We start from the raw sequence: 20,409 nt of genomic DNA, 5'->3' as shown, positions 1-20,409 counted from the left end.
CGAAACCTGCCCCATCCGTGATGCTGATGCCCACTTTCCTCCCAAGCCTGGGCCTCTGCCTGGCCGTGGACTTAGACAAGGTCTCTCCCAAAATAAACTGGCCGGTGCTGCCGCCCGGAGACTTACCTGGACCCGAGCCAGGCCCGGCTCAGCACAGGGCTGTGTCCGTCAGAGCCCATGGCACGGCGGGCAGGGCCAGGAGCCCTGGGATCAGGTCACCATTCCATTCTGGATTAGCAGTTGCTCTTGGGCAAAGCATTTACCCTCTTAGGGTCCTCAGTTTTACCTTCTGGGAAAAAAAAAAAAAAAGAGTCAATAATTGAGGCCCTGCTTACCTCACAAGACTGTGGTTGGAGTGGGTATGAACATGCTTTGTAGCCTAAGAAACCTACACAAATGTAATAATAACAGCTGCTATCTCGTAAGTGTCTACTCTAGCCAGGCACTTAACACACCCATGAGGTAAGCACCTTTTTATCCACAGATGGAGAAAATGGGGCTCAGAGAGGTTGAATAACTTGTCCAAGGTCACACAGCTAGGAAGTTGCAGACCAGGATTCAGGAGCTGGTGCCAATTCCAAGCTTCCTGGACTCTGCCTCACTCTCATAAGTGAGGTATAGTGGTGTAATTACTGTAACTGCTATAATTATCACAGTCTGGGTCCCCAAACTCTGCCCTCATGCCATCTGCATTGTCCAGGACTCAGGGAAAAGGACCCTCTGCCCTGAATTCTAAATACTTGTTTGGTTCCCCATTCCAATTTTACCTCAGTAGGTTCCTCTTTACTAGACTCTTTGGTAGGAAAGACTTCTGAGTTTGGTGCTATGGTGAACACCAACAATCAAAGACCACTCTTAACCCTCACCCCTGCTCTCTTCCCTGCCCCTCACATCAGATAGTGAAATGAACTAAGGGGGAGGTCTTGAGCCCTCAGCACATCCCCAACCAGTGTGCATTCTCTCCCACCTCCCTCCTTCCCCATGAAGGGAAGCCCCAGGGGGGCTCAGTGGCCATCCAGCTCCCGGGAAAGCTGTTCACTGACTTTGAGGCCTGGGACCCCCACAGACTCCAGGGAAGGCACCCCGAAACCCGGGGTCCTAAATATTGCCACTCTTCCTTCGATGCCATCACTGTAGGTAAGATGGTCCCATCTAGTGCCTTGCTTCCTTCTTCCCTCCTGCCCCACATCTCCAAGGGTCTCCAGAGCTGGAGTACAAGGTGGGGGCGGTGAGCCAAATTTGTAAAAACCAGAAATCCCAGGTCACAAACATTCTGCAAGCTGGCATGCCCATGTCAAGCAAAACGTTGCTTTCTCCTGCACTTTCCCTCCTGCCCCACCTGTGCACACGCATCCTCTCTCATCTGTTTGGGAAGCTGGGCTCTAGGAAAGTGTCTTCCTTAGGCAGGAGGCTGATGATCACTCGTCAACTATCTCTTATCTCTGGACAGATGGGCAACAGCAACTGTACATTTTTCAAGGGAGCCACTTCTGGGAGGTATCAGCTGATGGCAACGTCTCCGAGCCCCTCCCACTACAGGAAAGGTGGGCGGGACTGCCCCCCCACATTGAGGCTGCAGCAGTATCACTGGAGGATGGAGACTTCTACTTCTTCAAAGGTAGCAGCCCTGGGGCAGATGAGAAAATTGAAGCCTAGAGAGGGAAGGTGTCCTGTCCAAGGTCAAAAGAGGGGAGGAGTCTCAATTCCAATCTGAACCTGTGGCTCCAGGAACCTCTACTGGGAGATTCCTTTAGTGATGGATTAGGGGGTGTCAAGATTGTCCCAGAGAGAGAGTGGGAGGATTTCAGAAAAGAGTTTAGAGGGAAGCAGAGGACAGCTCTGAGCTCTATGATACAGCAGAAGACCGTACCTTACTTGGAATCCTGGCTGTGTGGGGTCGGGCCTGCCACTTAACTCTTGGAACCTGAATTTGTTGAATGGAGAAAAGAATCGTTCAGGTTTGTTGGGGAAGGAGGATTAAAAGAAATGTCAGGAATGTGCGGTATATTACATGAGAAAATAGTGTTCATTTCTTGATTCAGCAAATATTGAGTGCTTTCTACAAACTTGGTTGGAGGTTCTGAGATATAGTAGTGACCAAAACAAATCCCTGCCCTCATTGGTAGCAATGGACATGGAGAAAGCCCCTGGCCTTCTCTGTAGTCCATTCTTCAGCCGGGAAGGGGCGTGCTTCCTGCCTGGGCTCGGTAGGTTTTCAGTGCTACCTGCCCTCTGCTGACACCTGCTGGAAGTGGAGGCCACAACAGTCCCTCCTCTGTTTATAACTGATCCATTTTGAGTATCACCAATACTAAGTACCCTGGATTCCAACATGAGGAGGGTAGAGGTATGAGGGGACAGAGATGGGGTAGAGGACCAAAGGGCAAGAGCCACCAGCTCACCCTGGCTTTCCCAATGTCCTACAGGAAGTCGATGCTGGAGGTTCCGGGGCACCAAGCCAGTGTGGGGCTCACCACAGCTGTGCCGGACAGGGGGCCTGCCTCGCCACCCCGATGCAGCCCTCTTCTTCCCTCCTCTGAGCCGCCTCATCCTCTTCAAAGGCCCCCGCTACTATGTGCTGGCCCCAGGGGGACTGCAGGTGGAGCCCTACTACCCCCGAGGCCTGCAGGACTGGGGCAGTGTCCCTAAGGAGGTCAGTGGTGCCCTGCCCAGGCCCAACGGCTCCATCATCTTCTTCAGAGATGATCGCTACTGGTCCCTGGACCAGGCCAAACGTCAGACAACTGCCTCAGGCCGCTGGGCCACAGAGCTGCCCTGGATGGGCTGCTGGCACGCCAACTCAGGGGGCGCCCTGTTCTGAAGATGCCCCCAACCTCTTAGTGGACTGCGGATGCCCTCATGGCCAACTTGTGTCTCCTGCCCCAAGGACAGACCCTGTCTGGAAGCCTCTGGGGCTCCCTGCAGAAGTCCGGGCAGGAAAGTTTGCCTGCGTTTGTTCCCTGGAGAATGTCTTTGTGCTGTCAAGACATTGATCTTTGTGGGATCAATCCAACGAACGAGAAGCCAAAAAGGGTTCCAGATGCCATGACCCTTTCCCCAAGGACCCTTTCCTCCCCAGTCCTGGGGAATTTTGTTTTTTTCCCTAAAGATGCAATTCCTGTCTGTGGGGCTACAGCATTGGGCAACCAGGAAGGATGCAAAACAACAGAGCGGTTGGGACCACTTTGCAAGACCGTCCCTTGCTCTCAGGACCTCCTTGTCAGTCCATGGAGAAATGTGTCTTATTTAATCAGAGGCCCCACCCCTCAGGAAGCTTAGATGGGTTGGGTACAAGGGTCTCCAATTTCAGGGGCATCAGGACCAGAACAAGAAGGAGACTGAACAAGAAGCAGGCCTGCTGGGCCGTTTTTTGTGGAATAAAGAAATGCCCCAGCTGGTGGGCTTGGAGCAGGGAAGCAGCCTTTCTTGAACTGATTTCCAGTGACAGCAGGTGGGCATGGATGCTGGGGAGGCCACAACTATGTTGTTCCATCTAAGCCAGGACCAGTGAGCTGTGTGAGTAGCTGTGATGGGGAGAGGGTCCCTGCCTCTCCTCAAAATCAAAATGTCCCTCCCCCACCTCACTCCCCTGGCCAGATGGAGAACCTTGTGTGGCAGAGAGAGGACAGGGGCCTCTCTGAAGGTCTGCACACTGCAGGGGCTCGGGGCTCTGCAGGCGTTGGGGGGGGGTGCTTGGTGCTCACAATGGCCCCATTCTCCTGGCCACACATGAAGCATTCCAGGAGCTCCCGCTGGCCGGCCAAGAATAGCTGGGATTCCTGGAGAAAGACCCAGCTCCCCAGCCTCCCAGTCCTGTCTCAGCGTTTCAGGATCCAGCGTTTCTGGTTCTCTAGTCCTGCCCCCTCCATACCTGCCAGTGCCTCATCTGCACACACTGACCTCATCCAGACCCGGCTTCCCCCAGGAGCGGGGCAGGTCCGGCAAGCTTCAGCCCTCAACTTCCCGCGGGCGTTGGCATTCCTGGCCGGGAGCCTTCCTTTTCTTCTCTGAGCAGTGGGGAGAATGGCCTTTGACTGCCCTTGGCTGCAAGTGCTTTGTTCCGCCCTGTCCGAGGGGAGGTGGAGGGAGGAGGCTCTCCTCCCTCCCTTTCCCCTCTGGCTTGAACCCGGGGGAAGGGAAAGGAGGGTCGACCTTTATCACCCTCCCTGAGATCCTCGGCCCCACCTCCATGCACTGGCACTTTGATTAGAGGCTTTATTGAATGTTTTGACGGAAGGGGCAAGTTTCCCAGAAGGGCTGTTTTCTCTTCTCTAGGCGATGCCTCTGCCCACCGGGCCAGAAGGACCTGAAATACCCAAGAGATGAGTGTGAGGCTGTGTCAGGGGACGAGGGTCAGGTGGGCGGTGGGCACTGTGTGCTGCCCGGGGGCGGGGGCCCTCGGGGGGGACGCTCCTGGAGGGATGGAGCTCCAGATGATGGGCTCTGCACGAGGTGGGCGCTAATGACAGGTGGGGCCGCCGCATCAGCGGAGGGCCTGCAGGCCTGCGGGATAGAGGCGCTCTGGGAAGACGGCTCTGAGAAGAGGTGGTACCATGGAATGTACTGGAGAGCGCTCAGCGTTGGGGAGAGGGGAGGGTTGCGGGAAGTTTAGGATCAGGGGAGGATGGAGGGCCACAGAAGCTAGGAGTAGGGGGCGCTTAGGGGCCCCGGCCGCCCCGCGCCTCCCGAAGCCCGCGCCTCACCCAAATCCGGGTGCTCCAGGATGCAGTGCGCCACGTAGGCCGGCGGGCTGTGCAGGTTCCTGCACTTCTTGCAGAAAAGGATCTCGCAGCGCGCGCAGCCCCCGCCGCGCGGCCGCCGCCTCGGCGTCTCCAGCACGCACGGCTCCTCCGGGGGGTTCCGCTTCCTGCGGGCGGGGGCCGGGGCGCTCAGTGCACGGCGCCGGCCGCTCCCGTCTGCGACCCCGTGGCCCGTGCATCCCGCCCACGCCGAGCTGCGCGCCCTCACCTGTCGGCCGGAGCGCCCAGGCCGCCGAGCAGCGCCAAGGGGCTGAACCAGCCCCAGAAGCTGCCGTCCGCGCGCCGCAGCAGCGCCACCTGCTGGGTGCTGGACTCCTGGCGCAGCGGGCAGTAGGACACCGAGCCCCGCTCGCGGCCCTCGCCGCGCGCCGCCTCCCCGCCCTCTGCCTCGCCCTCCGCCGCGCCTTCCACTGGCAGCCTCTCCTCGTCGTCCTCGTCGTCCTCCTCCTCCGACCCCTCCTCAGCGGCCTCTGCCTCTGCCTCCCCGGCCCGGGGCTCCTCCAGCTCCTTCTTCCACAAGGGGGTCTTGACGCCTGCGGGGTGGGTGGGTCGGGGAAGAGGTCAGTAAAACGTTGGGGTACCCTGACTATTACCCGCAACCCGACCCCCCAAAAAAGTCAGGGGCCCCAAGGACCGTGCGTACGAGATGCTCGGGGCCAGCAAGATTTCAAGAGAGGGTTACAGAGTGCAGGATTTCCTTGGCAAAGGAGGGCCTGATTTCCCTGGTTCCTGCACTTTCTAGCTAGTGATCTGAGGCAAGTCCCGTCGTTTCTGTCAAGCTCCGTTTCCCCATCTGTAAAATGGGGGAAAACAGTGCCTATCTCAAGGGTTACTGTAAGGCAGGTAACAGGGTCCTGTCCTGGGCGCGGCGGGAAGCCGTGAACTAGCAGGTGCAATGAGGCTTGCGAGCCTAGAGGTGATAATTCATCACCGCCTTCCTTCTCGTGGGCGGTGCTGGCTGTCAGTAAACATTAAGTGCCCTGATTGGCATTTTAATAGGTGGTTGTTTATATCTTGTCTTCTTCAAAGTGGGCCTTGCTTTAGGGAAGCCCAGCATCACCTGCGGCTAGGCGGGCAAGCAGGTGGGCATACAGCATCTCTGTACGACTAGAAAAGGGCTTCTCCCATGAGCAAAACAATCAGGAAAAGTGCCCCCTTATGAGCAGACTAAATAGAAATCTGCCGCCTCCCTCACCCCCACTGGCAAACCAATTAGGAAAAGGCTGCCCTAGGAGGGAGCCAACCATGAAAGAGTGTCTATTCCATCTTCCAGGCTTGACCCCAACTGTCAGCTGGACTTCAGCCACCACTGTCCCCCTTGCTGACAGGCGTTCGGGGCACAAACTCTACCATCCCAAGTAGCAGTCCTGGCAGGTGGGAAGTTCCTGGGCTGATATGAAAGTAACCTGGCCTTGGCCAGGAGGTGTCTACCACTCACTCAGCAAACATTGGCCCAGCCCACCGTGTGCCCTTTGGTCTGCTGGATCTGCAGAGCTAGACTTGTAATGAAATGAAAGCGGGAACAGGGCAGGGAAGACAAAACTCCTGGGGTTTGCCCTGAAAAGGTCAAGAAAAATTTCAATTGATCCCTGCCACCCTGTTTAAAGAGGTTGGAGACAAAGGAGAAAGATAATAAGGCTAGAGTTCCAGCCCACGTGTATTGAGCACCAATTGTATGTAATCACCCAGCTAACCGCTTCTTACATCGGGCCCCTTCATCTGCCCCGCCCTCTCAATATGTGATGAGGTGGGTAATACTGGGGCCTCTGAATTTCATCCAAGACTTTTGAAATCTTTCAAGAAAAGTTGTTTCAAAGATTCTGCCAGTTTTTGGCATTGCTAAAGGGGGAGAACCAGCATCCACTGCACTTTATTTAGGAAAACACATTAAGGATCCTTCTGGTTGTGAAAGGCCAGGCCTAGAACACAGATAGAGAGGGGGTGATGGGAACATTTGGGCAGGAGGGGGAGTTGGAAAGGAAGGTTGGGACTTTGGGGGCTAGGCTATGGAGTGTAGACTTTGTCCTTCAGCAGTGGGGAGCCACTGAACAGGGATGTGCTCAGAGCCACCTTTAGGATGTTTCCTCTGACAGGAGACAGAGAGAGACCCACTCAGGTCATTACAGTGGTCCAGGCCAGAGAAGACAAAGATCTGAACAGCATCAGGTGAAGATGAGAGAGCAGATTTCAAGAGTATTCAGAGAAGAGAGAGGAGAGGACTTGTACGTGGATGGGTAACTGAGAAAAGGTGGGAATTCTACTCTGGGGTTGCCAAGGTGATGGGCTTACTGGTCCACCCTGGAGTCCCTGTCCTCCAACCCCACTCACCGTGTTTATCCATTCTTCCCAAGGCTGTGCTGCCCTCTTCCCCTGGTCAGGCACTGGGATAAGAAGGAGTTACCAGAATCCTTAGAACTTGGTCTGGTCTCTAGGAACTCTGTCGGCTCACAAGGGGGGCGGGGCTAGAACCTCACCTGTCCATAGAGTTCCACCCCAGAATAACTGCCTTTTCTAGAGCCTCCAGAAGCACCCCAAACCCTGTCTTCTGTCTTGGGAAGGTATTAAAGGGGGCAGAAAGTGACTTTGGGGTCAAATCCCAACTCTACTACATAAATATAAAAGCTCTCTGAACTTTATCATGTTATCTCTCTGACCCTCAATCTCTTTATCTGTAAGTCAGAGATAGCAGTGCAACAACAGGCTTTACCTCGCCCTCGGAAAGCACTTAACCCATTATGTTTATTTACATCACTATTTTTCTCTCCTTCTCTTTCTGTTCTATCTCTATCCTTCCCCTGCTCCCCATCCCACCTACTTCCAGCTCATTCCTTAGCTCCAAGGAGCAGAGGACATAGTGCCGAGTCCCATAGGAGGCAGGGCTCAGCAAGAGCCAGGTGTAGCTCCTGAATGTTCTGTATGTGTGTACAAGAGCTGCAGCTGGGAGAGGGAATAAAATCATAAAAACTTGGGGAAACTCCTTCTTTTCCTGGCCTGACAGTGGGGTGTGTTGGCAGAGGCAGGAGTCTGCAGAGGGGCAGAGGATGCAAAACCAGATCTGGAGAGTCTCAGCGTGATTATATGCAGTTGCTGGACTCAAGGAGATCCCAGTCTGATAGGGGAACACCATATGGTCCTCCATCCTCCATCCAAGTCTGAAGTGAGGAGATGGGGTCTCTTCCTTCAGGTGTCTCCCAGTTTGGTGGAGGCAGGTTGGTGGGACGTAGAACAAAGAGAGCAGACCAGTCCCCAGGAATCTCCTAGTCACATGGGGGCACCCCTGGCAAGAACTGTAAACAGTCTAAAATTTTACCCTACTTGCAAGCTAGCAAGTTAGCCTGATGTATTTTCATGGTTTCTGCCAAAAAACACGAGACTCCTGGGTCAGAGACAAAGGACTTCATTACTTACAGCACAGTATCATCAGCATGTTTGTATCAGCTCCTCTTGGCCCATTGTCCCTTGGGTGCCACAGGGATGGGTGCCAGCGAATATCTGCATATGCAGTGGTTTGGATAATAAGAGGGACCCTGAGCTTAGGGATCCCTAATCTTTTATGGAAGTAAGCAAACCTGCTCTTTGCTCTAAAAAAAAAAAGACACTGTATCTTCCAAGGTTGTTCACTATATCAACGCCCTTGAAAAGTCAGTGCCTCTGCTTGCAAGACATGCAAAACCAGGGAAGACCCATGGACAACTGTCTCCCCAAAACACCCCATTCTCCTTAACATGGACTAAAAGAGCTTATAGCCATTGTGGTTCTTGATGGCAAAATTCAAAAGCTCCCTCTGGCTAATTTAAAGAAGAGTAGGCGCTCACAGAATGGCCAGAAGACGTGACAATTGGAAGGCTGGTGACCATGAACAGTCCAGATGACACCACAAAACCATTTGGATAAGAGGCCACTACTTGGGGTCACCCTCGGACACTCTACCACAGGCAATCTCCTTAAGCCTAAGACTTAATGCCCCTGGGAGGCACATCCAAGACACTTAGCCTGCGCTGTGGCTTTTAGGGAGCATCCTGCCAAGGCATCACCGTGGGTGTAGCCCTGGTCTGCTCATTCATCTCATGCTCCCCCACTTCAAGTGCCCAGAAGTCCTTTGTCTTCCTGAGGGTGTTCTTTCCCTCTTCTTAGGGCTATTTTGGGTCATGGAGCCTTCATAAAAAGTTGGATTGTTGAACAAAACCAGCATACAAGCACATTGGAAATTGGGCCCACAGAGTAGCAAGATGCTGTGAAAGCATGGGTGTAGGCAAGCAATCCCACCAACGCCAGAGACACACGTATGCCTCATACTCTCAGATGCCACCTTGGGAGACCCCTTGAATGAGGACAAAGTGCACTGATAATAAGCATGACTTCAGAATCAACTGGATCTGTATCCAAGAGACACTACTTAAAACCAGAAGAGAATGAACTATACTTCATCGGCAAGCTCAAGCATTATTTTCTGCCACTCACAGAAATCACTTCCAGAGCTCAAAATGAGGTCAGTTATCAAACGTAAAGTGACAACTTTTCGATTTTCGTAGTAAATTTTAATTTAAAAGTATTTTACTTATTTACTATTGTATCATTTTATCTTGGTGGGGGGAGGTAATTAGGTTTATTTATTTTTAGAGGAGGTACTGGGTATCGAACCCAGGATCTCAAGCATGCTAAGCATGCACTCTACCACTTGAGCTATACCCTCCTCTCAGTAAATCCTAATTTTTAAATTAATAGGATAAGCAGCTCTTTAACTTCCAATAACTAGGTTACACAGAGAAGCAGTATTTGTTTTAGCTGAATAATGAAGATAAGTTACAAAGAGAGATATCCAATAAGGTTGTGTGTAAGTGCCACCCAAGTGGGAATAGCTGTAAAAACATTTTCTGTTCATATAAAGAGAATGGGGCCTCTTACACTTTGAACATCAATCAAGTCAATTAGGATATGTTTGGCTGGTCACATATCAGAATGCCCTACTAATAATGGCTCAAATTTTATAAAATTTATCAGTTCACTTGAGAAGTCTGAGATAGGGGCCAGACAAGTGGTCCAAAGGAAGCAGGCATGCATTCTTTGTTCAAACTATGAGAAGATGCCCCCTGAGTTCGGTGTAGCCAACCTCCTTCGTTCCTGCCACGGAGCACCTAACCGGGCTGTATTTCACATTTTCAGTTTTGCATGCTGGAGTCAGACTTCAGTTCACTGAGTCCCCCTGATGACTGGGGATATGTGTCCAGTTCTTTGATTGAAGCCCATCTGTCTGTTTCTCTCTCTGTTTGGTGGGGAGGGGAAGAGATGGTGATATGTATTAGTTTCCTGTTGCTGTTATAACAAATGAGTCCTACAGGACTGAAAGCCAGGTGTCGGCAGGGCTCTTTCTTTCTGGGGGCTCCAAGGTGCAATCTATTCCCTGCCTCTTCCAACTTCTGGGGGCTGCCAGAGTTGCTGGCTTAAGGCCCCACTGCCCCCATCTCTGCTACGGTTGTCACATCTACTTCAGTAGGCAATCTACGTTCTGCCTCACACTAGTGACTTCATTTAGGGTCCATCTTGACGGTCTGGATTAAGTCCCCATCTCAGGATCTGCTCATCTGCAAAGTCCCTTTTGTCACATAAGGTAACACTGGCAGGTCCTGGGGGGTGAGGGAGCAGCTATCTTTGGGGGCCATATTCAGTCTACCCCAGGACACACAGCACAGCTGCAATTTCTTGCCAATCCTTTCCTGATCTGTAGCAACCAAATTCCTTGAATACTCTAGTGGGAGAGAGGTCTGAGTCTTTGGATAATGACCTGTCTTTGGATAACGCCCAGATAAATTCTGCATGTGGCCTTACTCCTTTTGTGGTTTGCTGCACATACTGAATCTTGGAGCCTTGGCAGAAACTTCCATTTTAACTCTGCCATGACTGGCTGAGGCGTATGGTTCTCTCTGGGGCTGGGCCCATCTTCCCTAATTTCCGGGAAACTCCACCTGAACAAAATAGGATTCTATTAGCAAGAAAGAAAAAGAAATTGCTCCTCTATATTGGGGTAACCGGCCTCTAGAATTGCTTCCAACAACCCTTGTCTGCTGGTATTCATGCTCTTATTTAGACCCCTCCTATGTGAAATAAGGCTGAGCTGGGTAACTTACAGGATACTGTGGAAATGACAGAGTGTGAGTTTCAAGGCTAGTTAATGAAAGATCCTGTGGTTTCTTTCTTTTCTTTTCTTTCTTTCTTTTTTTGGGGGGAAGTTAATTAGGTTTACTTATTTATGTATTTATTTTTGGGACAAGGTACTGGGGATTGAACCCAGGACCCTGTGCATGCTAAGCATGTGTGCTACTACCTGAGCTGTACCCTCCCCCCAAGACCCTGTGGTTTCTTTCTTGCTCCCTCCCTCTAGGGAAGGCTGGTTGCCATGTGATGAGGACACTCAATCATCCCTACAGAGAGGTCCATATGGTGAGGAACTGAGGCCTCCTGCCAGCTTCAGTTTTCTTGTTCCCTCATCCATAAAATGGGTACAACAATCATCATTTTCATGCCTTTAAAAGGTAATTGAAAGAAAATTACCTTCCAAAAGGTAAAGAAAAGCCCTGCATAATCTGAGACTCTATTTCCTCTCTGTTTCATATCCTGTAATATGCCAAGCATCCTCCTGCCCGAGGCTTTTGCACTGGCTGTTCCCTCTGCCTGAGTACCCTTCCTGCAGACATCTACAAACCTTGCTTCCTTGTTTCTCTCAGGTCTCTGCTCAAATATCGTGTCAGTGAGGACTTTCCTGACCACCTTATAGAAAACGGAGCAGGTTCCCCAGAGAACGTGAGAATCATGGTGTACAGAGAGGGCTGCTGGGAAAGTCGGTGAGAGCTGGACCCACCCAGTCCTGACAGTCTGATACTTTCCACATCCATTATTCCTCTATTCCTCACATCACCCCAGAGAGGTAGAAATCTCTATTCCCACTTTATATTTGAAGCAACTAAGGCACAGGGAAGGTAGGTCATTTATGAAGGTCACAGAGGGATTCAGGAAAAGATCTGAGGCCAAACTCACATGTTTGGACTCGATGGCTGCATCTATTTCAGCCCCATCCTCCGGTGCCCACTAAACACCAAGGGGCATGGCACCCCCAGCCCTGCTTCTCTCCCCCATTTTCCAGAAGCCTCCACTGGGTCAGCCGAGTGAGAGAGGCCAGCCCCAGCCTCTCCTCTGCTCCCTGGGCTGCAGGGCAGGCAATGCTGGGAAGAGTTAACAAGGAGTGTTTGTAGCAGCCGCTGTCTCCAAGGAGAGGAAAGCAGAGTGGAGAGGCCGACAGCCAGACTCCACAGCCGGCCGGTGGGGGGTGGGAGGCAGCCAGCTCGCCCGTCCAGCCCTGGGGGGAGAGAGGAGTGTCCTCACCTCCATCTGCCCTGGGAGGTGGTGAACTCTGAGGAGACTGGGCAGCTGGGGCGTGAGGTCGCTGAAGGGCTACAGAGTAGGAAAGTTCTGGCAGGGACTGAGGAATGTGGGGGGGTGGGGGCTGGGCCTGGCCCAGTCTGGTGGCAGTGGTGGCAGTGGCTGAAGCCAGCGGCAAGGAACAGAGCTGGAAGCTTTGGGCTCTCAGAGGGTAGAGGGGAACCCTAGGGAGAACCAGCCAAGAACCAGCAGGTGGCAAGAAGCCAGAGACTGCTGTGGGAGAGAGGAGGCGCCCACCTCCTCCCCGGCTAGGCCATGTCCCAGCCTGGGACACACAGGAGGAGGAGGCCTGGGACTCCGGGGCCTCCAGTGCGCAGCATCCGGCCGTTTAAGTCCAGCGAGCATTACCTGGAGGCCATGAAGGAGGACCTGGCCGAGTGGCTTCGGGATCTCTACGGGCTGGACATCGACACGGCCAACTTCCTGCAGGTGCTGGAGACGGGCCTGGTGCTGTGCCGGCATGCCAATGCCATCACTGACGCCGCCCTGGCCTTCCTGGCAGAGGCACCTGCCCGAGCCCAAAGGATTCCCTTGCCTCGGATGGGGGTTTCCTGCAATGGGGCCGCCCAGCCGGGCACCTTCCAGGCCCGGGACAATGTCTCCAACTTCATCCAGTGGTGTCGCAAGGAGATGGGCATCCAAGGTAACCACCCTGTGCCCCCCCTTCCCAGGCCCTTATCTTCAGGTGTCCATCTCCTTTCTGAGCCTCGAGGTGCATCAGGGGTCAGGAGACAGGGTCCTCCTTCCAGATTTGCCTTGGGCCAGCTCACCCCTCCCCATGCCTCAGTTTCCCCATCTCACAGTAAATCCCCCATATTTAAATGTGTTGGCTGAATGACTTGAGCACCTATGTTCTTCAAGTTGAGCACCATGCTGAGCGCCGAGGGCTAAGAGAACTGAGACCCAGTGGCAAGGAGTTCATGGCCCAGGAAGAGAAACAGCTGAGAAGATGCATCAATTACAGCCCAATGAGATAGAGGCTCAAGTAGAGGCATCTGTGCTGGGAAGACAGAATAAACAGAAGTTTGGGGGACAGGGAGTTCTAGGCAGGGGGACAGCACAGAGAAGGTATGTGTTTGGCTACAGTGGAGTGGGGAGAAGACAGGGGAGGAGGCAAGTGGGGCTAGTAGTGTAAGACTCACAGAGTGACATACCAGGATCCCTCGACTCCTTGGCCTTGGACCGAGCAGCAGGGACAAAGGTGGATGCTACACTATCCTCCAGGCCAAAGGCAGTGGCGGTGAGACAGAGGCAGGGGTCAGGTCCACCAGGATTGGAGGGTTGATGAAAGCAAGTGTTTTAGCAAGCTCTTACCACGTGCTAGACATTGTGTGCAAACATGGAACCACTATCCCCACAACCACCCTATGAAATAGACCACAGCCCCATTTTACAGAAGAGGAGTCTGAGGCTGTAGCCCAAGGTCATACAGCTGGGGGGTGGGAGAGCTGGAGTACCAGCGCTGGCAGTTGGGCTCCAGAGCCTGGTTATGCATGAGCTGGGGGTTGAGTTGGGGTGCCCGGTGGATACTGGAGGCAGAGGCCAACGTGGGAAGCAGGACAAACTGCTTCTTGCTCCTGGACTCACCCTGGCAAACAGAGCGAGGAGAAGAGTGGCCTTAGGGTCCTCTGCTTGGCTGTGTCCCCTCTTCCCACCCCCACTTCTCCTATTAGACAAGAAATTCTGCCCAGACCCCTCCTAGGGGCTAGCTTGACTCTAAGACCGTGAGGTGCGAACACCGCCCCCACCCCGCCCCCTGGCTCCAGCATGGCCCCAGGACTCTCCCACCTGCTCCGCTCCGGGGAGGTCAGCAGTGGGCAGGGGGTTCGGCTGCCTTCGCTCCTTCTCTCCCTGCCCCTCTAGAGGTGCTGATGTTCGAGACGGAGGACTTGGTGCTGCGCAAGAACGTGAAGAACGTGGTGCTGTGCCTGCTGGAGCTGGGCCGCCGGGCCTGGCGCTTCGGCGTCGCGGCGCCCACCCTGGTGCAGCTGGAGGAGGAGATCGACGAGGAGTTGCGGCTGGAGCTGGCCTTGCCCCCGCCGGATCCCCCGCCGCCCGAGAGCCCCACGCGCAGGTCTTGCCACTTCCGCAACCTGGACCAGATGGTGAGGGCCCCGGACACGCCCCCAAGGCCCCGCCCCTTCGCCCCGCCCTCCTCTCCCTCGCCCTCTCGGGTCCCCTCTGAGCCGCTGCATGGCTTTTAGTAACTCATGTCCGCTTTGAGCCTCAACCCGCCTCATTTTTTATTATAAACCCAGCATGCTGCATCTCTCTCATTTAAGCCCCGCGGGACGGTTGTTAAGAACACAGACTCCGCACCTTCTGACAGCTTGTTTCAAGTCTTAGTTCCACTGCTTTGCGGCTGTGTGACTTGGGGCAAATTATTTGCCTTCTCTGTGCCTCGGTTCCCTTATCTGGACTGTGGGGTCGTAGCAGCGCCTGCCTTCCACGACCGCTGTGGGTATTAAATGAGCCAGCGCACAGGCCGGTGTGTAGCACGGAGGGACGTGTGGTAGGAGTTAGCGCTGACTGGGACTGGCCCACTTCTACCACCAAGGAATCAGGGGGCTTTCTTAACTTGCCTAAGACCTATGGTGCGGTGGAGGTAGGACTCCTGACACAAACCTGTCAGATTCCAAGGTCTACCTCCTTAACCATCACACCCCACCGCCCCTGACAGCCGTGGGGTAGGTGATCACTCAACTTCTTGTTCTCCTTGAGTCTTTAAAAAACTGAGGGGCGGAGGGGGGAAGGGTATAGCTCAGTGATAGACTGAATGCTTAGCATGCACCAGGTCCTGGGTTCAATCCCCAGTACCGCCTCTAAAAATAAATAAACCTAATTACCTCCCCCCAATAAAATAATTAAATAATACAATAAAAAATTTAAAAAATCAAATAAACCTATAATTTAAAAAGAAAAAAGTTTTCTCTACTTGCTTCTCAGCCCTCAGCCCTGACCTCAGCAGAAGCCTTGGGGCTGGGGGCAGGCAGAGGGGCAGGCAGGCTCCCCCATTGGGCTTGACCCAGCATGCAGGGTGCAGGGGGAGCTTGAGTACCTGGACAGAGGGGAGGGCTGAACACATTGCCCACTCCCCGCAGGTTCAGAGCCTGGTGAGCCACTGTACATGCCCAGTTCAGTTCTCCATGGTCAAAGTGTCAGAGGGGAAGTACCGCGTGGGAGACTCCAACACCCTCATCTTCATCCGGGTAAGTCCGCAGACGGGCTGGGTGGGGAATGGGGGTGTGGAGGGGCCTCCTTGGAGTCAGCAGAATCGGGTTTCCTTCCATGGACTTTGCCCAGGCCTGAAGGCAAGGACTGGAAATCACCATTCACCCCCAGTTCTCAGGCCTTGGGGCCTTCCTTCTCTCCCTCGTAGAATTCCAGAAGATTCCTGGCAAAGTTGGCAAGCATGTCCCCTCCTCCCATTAGGGCAGCCAGAACCACAAAACCCAGCCCCATCTGCATCCACCGTAGCCTAGTTCAGAGGGTGTTCCTAGGCAGAAGTGGGGCATGAGGGTACTCCCACTTTTCTGTCCGCAGACTTGGTCAGAGCAAGGGGCCTGAGACCCCCCAGTTTGTGTTCCCTGCATGATCCAGCCACTTGGACTGCATAGCCCACCCCTCACAGCCTGGCACATTCTGCAGTGTGAGTGGTGGTAGAGGTCTGAACTGTGCCTTCCACTACCCAACCCCATACCTGGCCTGCCTGGACAGAAAGGGTCTGCATCGGGAGAGGGTATGGCCAGCAGCTCAGGGGCATGGCTAAGCCCTCCCCTGGGGCCAGGCCACTCCCGGGGGCAGAGCCAGCTCCCTGGACCCCACCCAGAGCCGGAGCCAAGAGCCCTGTGAAGTAGGTAGGGAAGGAATTGTGACCCCACGTTTCCACTGAGGAAATGGAGGCCTGGAGAGACTACATGGAGTGGAGTGGCGCCAGGACTCCCAGGATTCTTTAACATACCAACTACAGAGCAAAGTCAGGGTCCCGATTCCTGATTCAAGTGTGTGCAGGTGTGAACCCCTTCACAGTGAAGAGAGAGAAGAGAGTCCGGGGCCAGCCTTCACAATTCTTGTGAGATCCCTTGTGTTCTGTGGGACAACTTCCTGTTTGTCAGCTTGGCCTTCACCCTTCACTACATGTGTTATCCAATGCCAGTCATGGAGGGGACTCAGGCTGCAACACATACACGTTCCCAACTACACACGTGTGTTTGTGTATGTGGATAGGAGCAAGGGCTGGAGGCCTGCACGCTGGTCCAGGGAGAGGGGACGCCTTCACCCTGCCCTCCACCTCACCCTTACCCCCTGCAGATCCTCCGGAACCACGTGATGGTGCGTGTGGGGGGCGGCTGGGACACACTTGGTCACTATCTGGACAAACATGACCCCTGCCGATGCACATCCCTCTGTGAGTCCCCTGAGAGTCCCTTCCCTGTGGCTCGGGGTTGGGAGGCTGGAAGCAGAGGTGGGAGGTAGGTCTGATCTCTGGGGCCAAGAAGTGTGCAGGGGATGGAGGAAGGAAGACACTGTAGAAGGTACTGGTATGGGTGCCTCAGCTTTAGGAGGAAGGAGGGGCAGCCATGGTGCAGTACCAATTTCTGACACAAGATGGCGCCAATCACACAGAGACCCGGCATTTGGTCACGGTGCACGTTGGCAAAGCTGAATGAAGTCTGGCTCTGATATCCACATTGGTGGCACCAAGCATGACTTGGAGGGGTCTTTAGTCTTCCTGAAATTTCCATCAGCACCTCAAGCCACCCCAATAAGCATGCAATCTAAGTAAAAGATGTGGACTTGCAATACAAATGCAGCTTTAAACAAGTCCCCCACCTGGGCCCTCTGACCAGCTTTCATCTCCTAAACCCCTCCCAGGAGGAAGTTCTGGTGCTGTCACTGTCACAGTAGGTCCCACTGTCTCTAATGTGGGGTTCAGGGTGTGGGAGCCCCATAAGAAGGAATTTAACCTTTTCCTCCTCTCCTTTCTCTGGGGGCTGTGTTGGTAGCACACAAGACAGGCAGCTTTCTGAAGCCCCCTACCCCATCGGTGCAGCACGAAGTGAGGGTGCAGGACGGGCCCTCGCAGCCCCAGCCTATGATGACCATCAGCCGCTCCCAAAGCCCACTGCCCTCCGTGGACTGGAAGACATACACTTCTTCAGGCCGAAAGCTGAGGCCCACCGCCTCCTCCTTCTCCAGACCCCACCCTGGATGGAGAGCAGGGCCAGGGATCCTAAGAGAGACAGCACCGTTCCTGAGGTACAGGGGAGGGAGAGGGCAGGGCCTCTTCCTACTTTGGAGTCCACATTCTCAGGGGCCACCCCACCCCAAGATAAGGGGCACAGATCTCCCAGCAGAGTCCCCAGTGAGACCTCAGGTGTTCAGAACCAGAAAAGCACCCAGTACCTTTAGGATGATCCAGTTACTTCATACGCCCTCTCATTTCACAGATGAGGAGGCTGAGGCCCACAAAGGGAATAGACTTACCTTAGCTCCTTCTGTCATCTCACGGTAGAGCAGAAGCTAAGACCCTCCCCACCTGAAACTGGTGGCCTGTAGTTATGGGATCTGAAGCAACATGGTGTCCAGAACAGGCTGCTTTCTATCTGCTACACAAGGAATGGGGGAGAATAGGCTTAAACAGTTTCTGCTGTAAGGAGGAATCTCTGGCAGACACAGGGGGAGAAAGAGCATCTGCTTTCATTCAACATGAAGTCTGACCCCCTGGGAGTTCTGGCTGGGGAAAGGCCATCCCTTCCCAGAGCCAGGGGACTGGGAGCCAGGGGACCAGGTTAAATAATCCTGCGAGCCTTATGATTCTCCCTTTCAGGCACCAGGAGAAGTCGCTCACCCCATCTCGGAGTCAGCTGCGAGCTGGGGACAGCCCACCCAGCCCCCAATCCTTACCCACCCATAGGGGCCAAGACCTACACACCTCCTTGGAGAAGAGAGACAACAGATACCCCCCTGAGCTCCCCAGGGGAAGGACTCCCATATCTTGGGTTCATGAGGAGACAGATAGGCGGAGAACTCATGCCAGGACCCCCACCACCCAGAGACTCCGAGCCCCTGAGGCCACTGCCAAAGGGACACCAGCAAGAGGACCATCTCCCCTGCCTTGTTCCTCCAGCCCAGTCAAGCCCATGGGTGCCAGGCCACCACCCTGGGGTGAGGCTGAGGAGGGTTCCTCTCAGCTCAGGGAGCCAGCATCTGTCCGTTCTTCAACCCCTGTTAAAGGACCCACCAAGATCCCAGTCCGGCAGCCCCCAGCTCTTCCCCCAACTCCAGGAAGAAGCTTTCCAGGTACTGCAAGTGGAAGTCCCACGACGGAACTGCAGAGAGGCCCCATTCCATTAAGGGCCATCACTGGGGACCTGTCTGGGTCCAGACATGAGGACTGCTCTGTGGAAGAGAGGCAAGGGGACCATAAGCTGGATATTCCGGTGACAGCAGGGGCTGGAGAGCTCTGGAGACCGGGCCCACAGCATCAGGAGGGGAGGTACACTCCCCTGCTCCCAGGTGGGACCAAGGACCAAGCCATCTACCATAGACTTGAGGAAGAGCTTTTGGCTGACATGAAGCTGTTAGAGGTGGGGGGTACCCACCCCCAGGGCACAGGATCTGGGGTCATTCCTCGTAGTGGAGTCTATGTCCCCAGCCTGGGTGGGCGGTGGCCTGAGCCTGGGGGTCCTTATGACAAAGTCATCCAACAACTGGCTCAGGGCCCCCCACCCCTCCTTAAAGTGGACCTGGGAGCCTGGAAGGCAGCCCCTACAGGCTCCCATAAGCTGGCTGTAACTGCAGGCCCAGGAAGCCCAAAAGGGAATCTTGGAGACAGAGAAAATGGGTGGAGGACAAAGGCAAATCTGAGTGCCAAGGGCACCAGGACAAGGGAGGTCCCAGATCAGTCGGGGCAGGACTGCTCAGCCCCCACTGTGTCTGCCAGCCCAGAGTCCACCACACCTTCACCCTCCAATCCCAGTTCTGATAAAGCCAAGGCATGTCCAGGCAGGGGCAAGAGAACACTCCGTAAGCCCCAGAGAGTCCCATCCATCTACAAGCTGAAGCTGAGGCCCAAGATCCGGCCCCGGAGAGACCACAGGCCTGGGAAGCAGCCTTCACGAATCCCCAAGCCACTGACCTACCTCCACCTGGGTCCCACCAGGGTACCCCCCAGGGGCAGGCTGGTTCGAACAGCACCAGGCAGCAAGGGAGAGGAGGCAGCCCTGGTGGATGGAGCCCCAGTGGGGGAGAAGGAAGAAGGAAAGGAGAAGAGCGAGCCAGTCACCCCACTGGAGAGCAGCTCCCAGCCTTTGGAGGACCAGGGGCCTCAGCAGCCTGATCAAGCTCCCTTCTCACCTGAGGATGAGTCTTGGGTCTGAGAAGGGGCTTTTCCTCCCTGAGCCTGTGGGTGTGGGGGAGGAGAGAAGAGATGCCCATGTAACCATTGCACTCCCAACTGCAGGAACAAAAGGGAAGCTCCCTCACCTCAGTACAGGGCTTTGGCCTGGTTAGTTTAGAATACAAATAGTATTGACTCAAATTGCTCAGCTGAGCACAAATCTCACCTCAACCCCAGGGTGGTGGGGCTACCCTCCCCCAGAACAGCTCCCCAAACTCCTGTTCTCTGGCCATGCCCACCATTTCCACAACTCTTAGAAGATATTAAACACAGGTGGGTCTTTCCCTGAGTCCCCAGCTCTTCGCTCTAGGATTGTGGTGGTGCAGGAAGGTTTAGCCAGAAATGTTTTCCCACTGGAGGGCAAGGGGACAAGGGGGGAGGGAGCTGGGGGGTGAGAGAGGCTTCCCCTCTGGAGACTCAGCCAACCTTGCCAGATAGCCCTTCTCTCCTAGAAGCGACTATTGCATCAGCACCATGGACAGCGACAAGGCCACCCTGACATAGGCTTCTGCAGGACTTCAAAACTTCGCTCTGGAGGCTGGGAACTGAGATCACTGAGTAAAGAGGGATGGTTGAGAGCGTTCTTTAACACATCTTCACCCACGGAGTTATGACTGGGGGACAAGGGGCTGCAGAGCCTCAGTCACGTGTGGGAGGAAGACACAAAAGCAGAAGCTGGGATTGAGTCCACTTACAAAAGTTTTCCCAAGATAGTGGCAGGGAGAGACGTTATGCTTCTCCTCTGGATGGTTTCAATCAGTTGGAGGGCTGATGGTGGGGTGGCAGGTGGAGAGGAGATGAGTCCCAAACTCT

General features: G+C 54.4%; 3 protein-coding genes and 1 long non-coding RNA gene across 9 annotated transcripts in view; 2 read left to right on the top strand and 2 right to left on the bottom strand.

Moving 5' to 3' along the window:
* The window catches only part of MMP28 (matrix metallopeptidase 28), a 19,955-nt gene extending 16,539 nt beyond the window's left edge, over positions 1-3,416 (top strand). For 2 of the 3 annotated variants that reach the window (XM_045512271.2, XM_074342590.1), the window contains 2 exons: positions 1,451-1,618; positions 2,427-3,416. In XM_045512271.2, the coding sequence (XP_045368227.2) occupies positions 1,451-1,618; positions 2,427-2,821 (563 nt within the window). In that variant the 3' untranslated portion in view covers positions 2,822-3,416. Of the gene's footprint in view, positions 1-987; positions 1,138-1,450; positions 1,619-2,426 lie in introns of all 3 variants that reach the window. The other variant, XM_074342589.1, reaches the window with a different exon arrangement.
* The window catches only part of LOC123615093 (uncharacterized protein C17orf50), a 22,054-nt gene extending 16,197 nt beyond the window's left edge, over positions 1-5,857 (bottom strand). Inside the window, exons 1-6 of the mRNA XM_074341895.1 lie at positions 5,821-5,857; positions 4,969-5,293; positions 4,704-4,867; positions 3,901-4,306; positions 1,871-1,924; positions 127-289 (exon numbers count right to left, since the gene is read on the bottom strand). Of these exons, the coding sequence (XP_074197996.1) occupies positions 4,272-4,306; positions 4,704-4,867; positions 4,969-5,293; positions 5,821-5,857 (561 nt within the window). The 3' untranslated portion in view covers positions 127-289; positions 1,871-1,924; positions 3,901-4,271. The remainder of the gene's footprint in view (positions 1-126; positions 290-1,870; positions 1,925-3,900; positions 4,307-4,703; positions 4,868-4,968; positions 5,294-5,820) is intronic.
* Positions 5,309-20,409, top strand: GAS2L2 (growth arrest specific 2 like 2). Of its 3 annotated transcripts, none has more exons than XM_074342587.1 (7): positions 5,309-9,249; positions 11,140-12,837; positions 14,058-14,299; positions 15,296-15,403; positions 16,506-16,602; positions 17,201-17,453; positions 18,025-20,409. In XM_074342587.1, exons 2-7 carry the CDS (start codon positions 12,450-12,452, stop codon positions 19,574-19,576), a joined length of 2,640 nt encoding a protein of 879 aa, XP_074198688.1. In that variant the 5' UTR covers positions 5,309-9,249; positions 11,140-12,449; the 3' UTR covers positions 19,577-20,409. The 3 variants fall into 3 exon arrangements, with proteins under 3 accessions (XP_074198688.1, XP_074198689.1, XP_074198687.1); XM_074342588.1 differs by lacking the exon at positions 5,309-9,249 and having other exon boundaries at positions 10,681-11,290; positions 11,483-12,837; XM_074342586.1 differs by lacking the exon at positions 5,309-9,249 and having other exon boundaries at positions 10,681-12,837.
* On the bottom strand, positions 9,119-14,110 carry LOC123615092 (uncharacterized). Of its 2 annotated transcripts, XR_012499448.1 has the most exons (5): positions 13,983-14,110; positions 13,349-13,782; positions 12,543-13,194; positions 10,543-10,723; positions 9,119-10,023 (listed from the first exon to the last, which is right to left on the bottom strand). It is a non-coding gene; the product is annotated as an uncharacterized LOC123615092 (long non-coding RNA). The 2 variants fall into 2 exon arrangements; XR_012499447.1 differs by having other exon boundaries at positions 13,349-14,064.

The sequence above is a fragment of the Camelus bactrianus genome, chromosome 16, assembly GCF_048773025.1.
Source record: "Camelus bactrianus isolate YW-2024 breed Bactrian camel chromosome 16, ASM4877302v1, whole genome shotgun sequence".
Classification (NCBI taxonomy): Eukaryota; Metazoa; Chordata; class Mammalia; order Artiodactyla; family Camelidae; genus Camelus; species Camelus bactrianus.
This window is presented reverse-complemented; position numbering and strand designations above follow the sequence as displayed.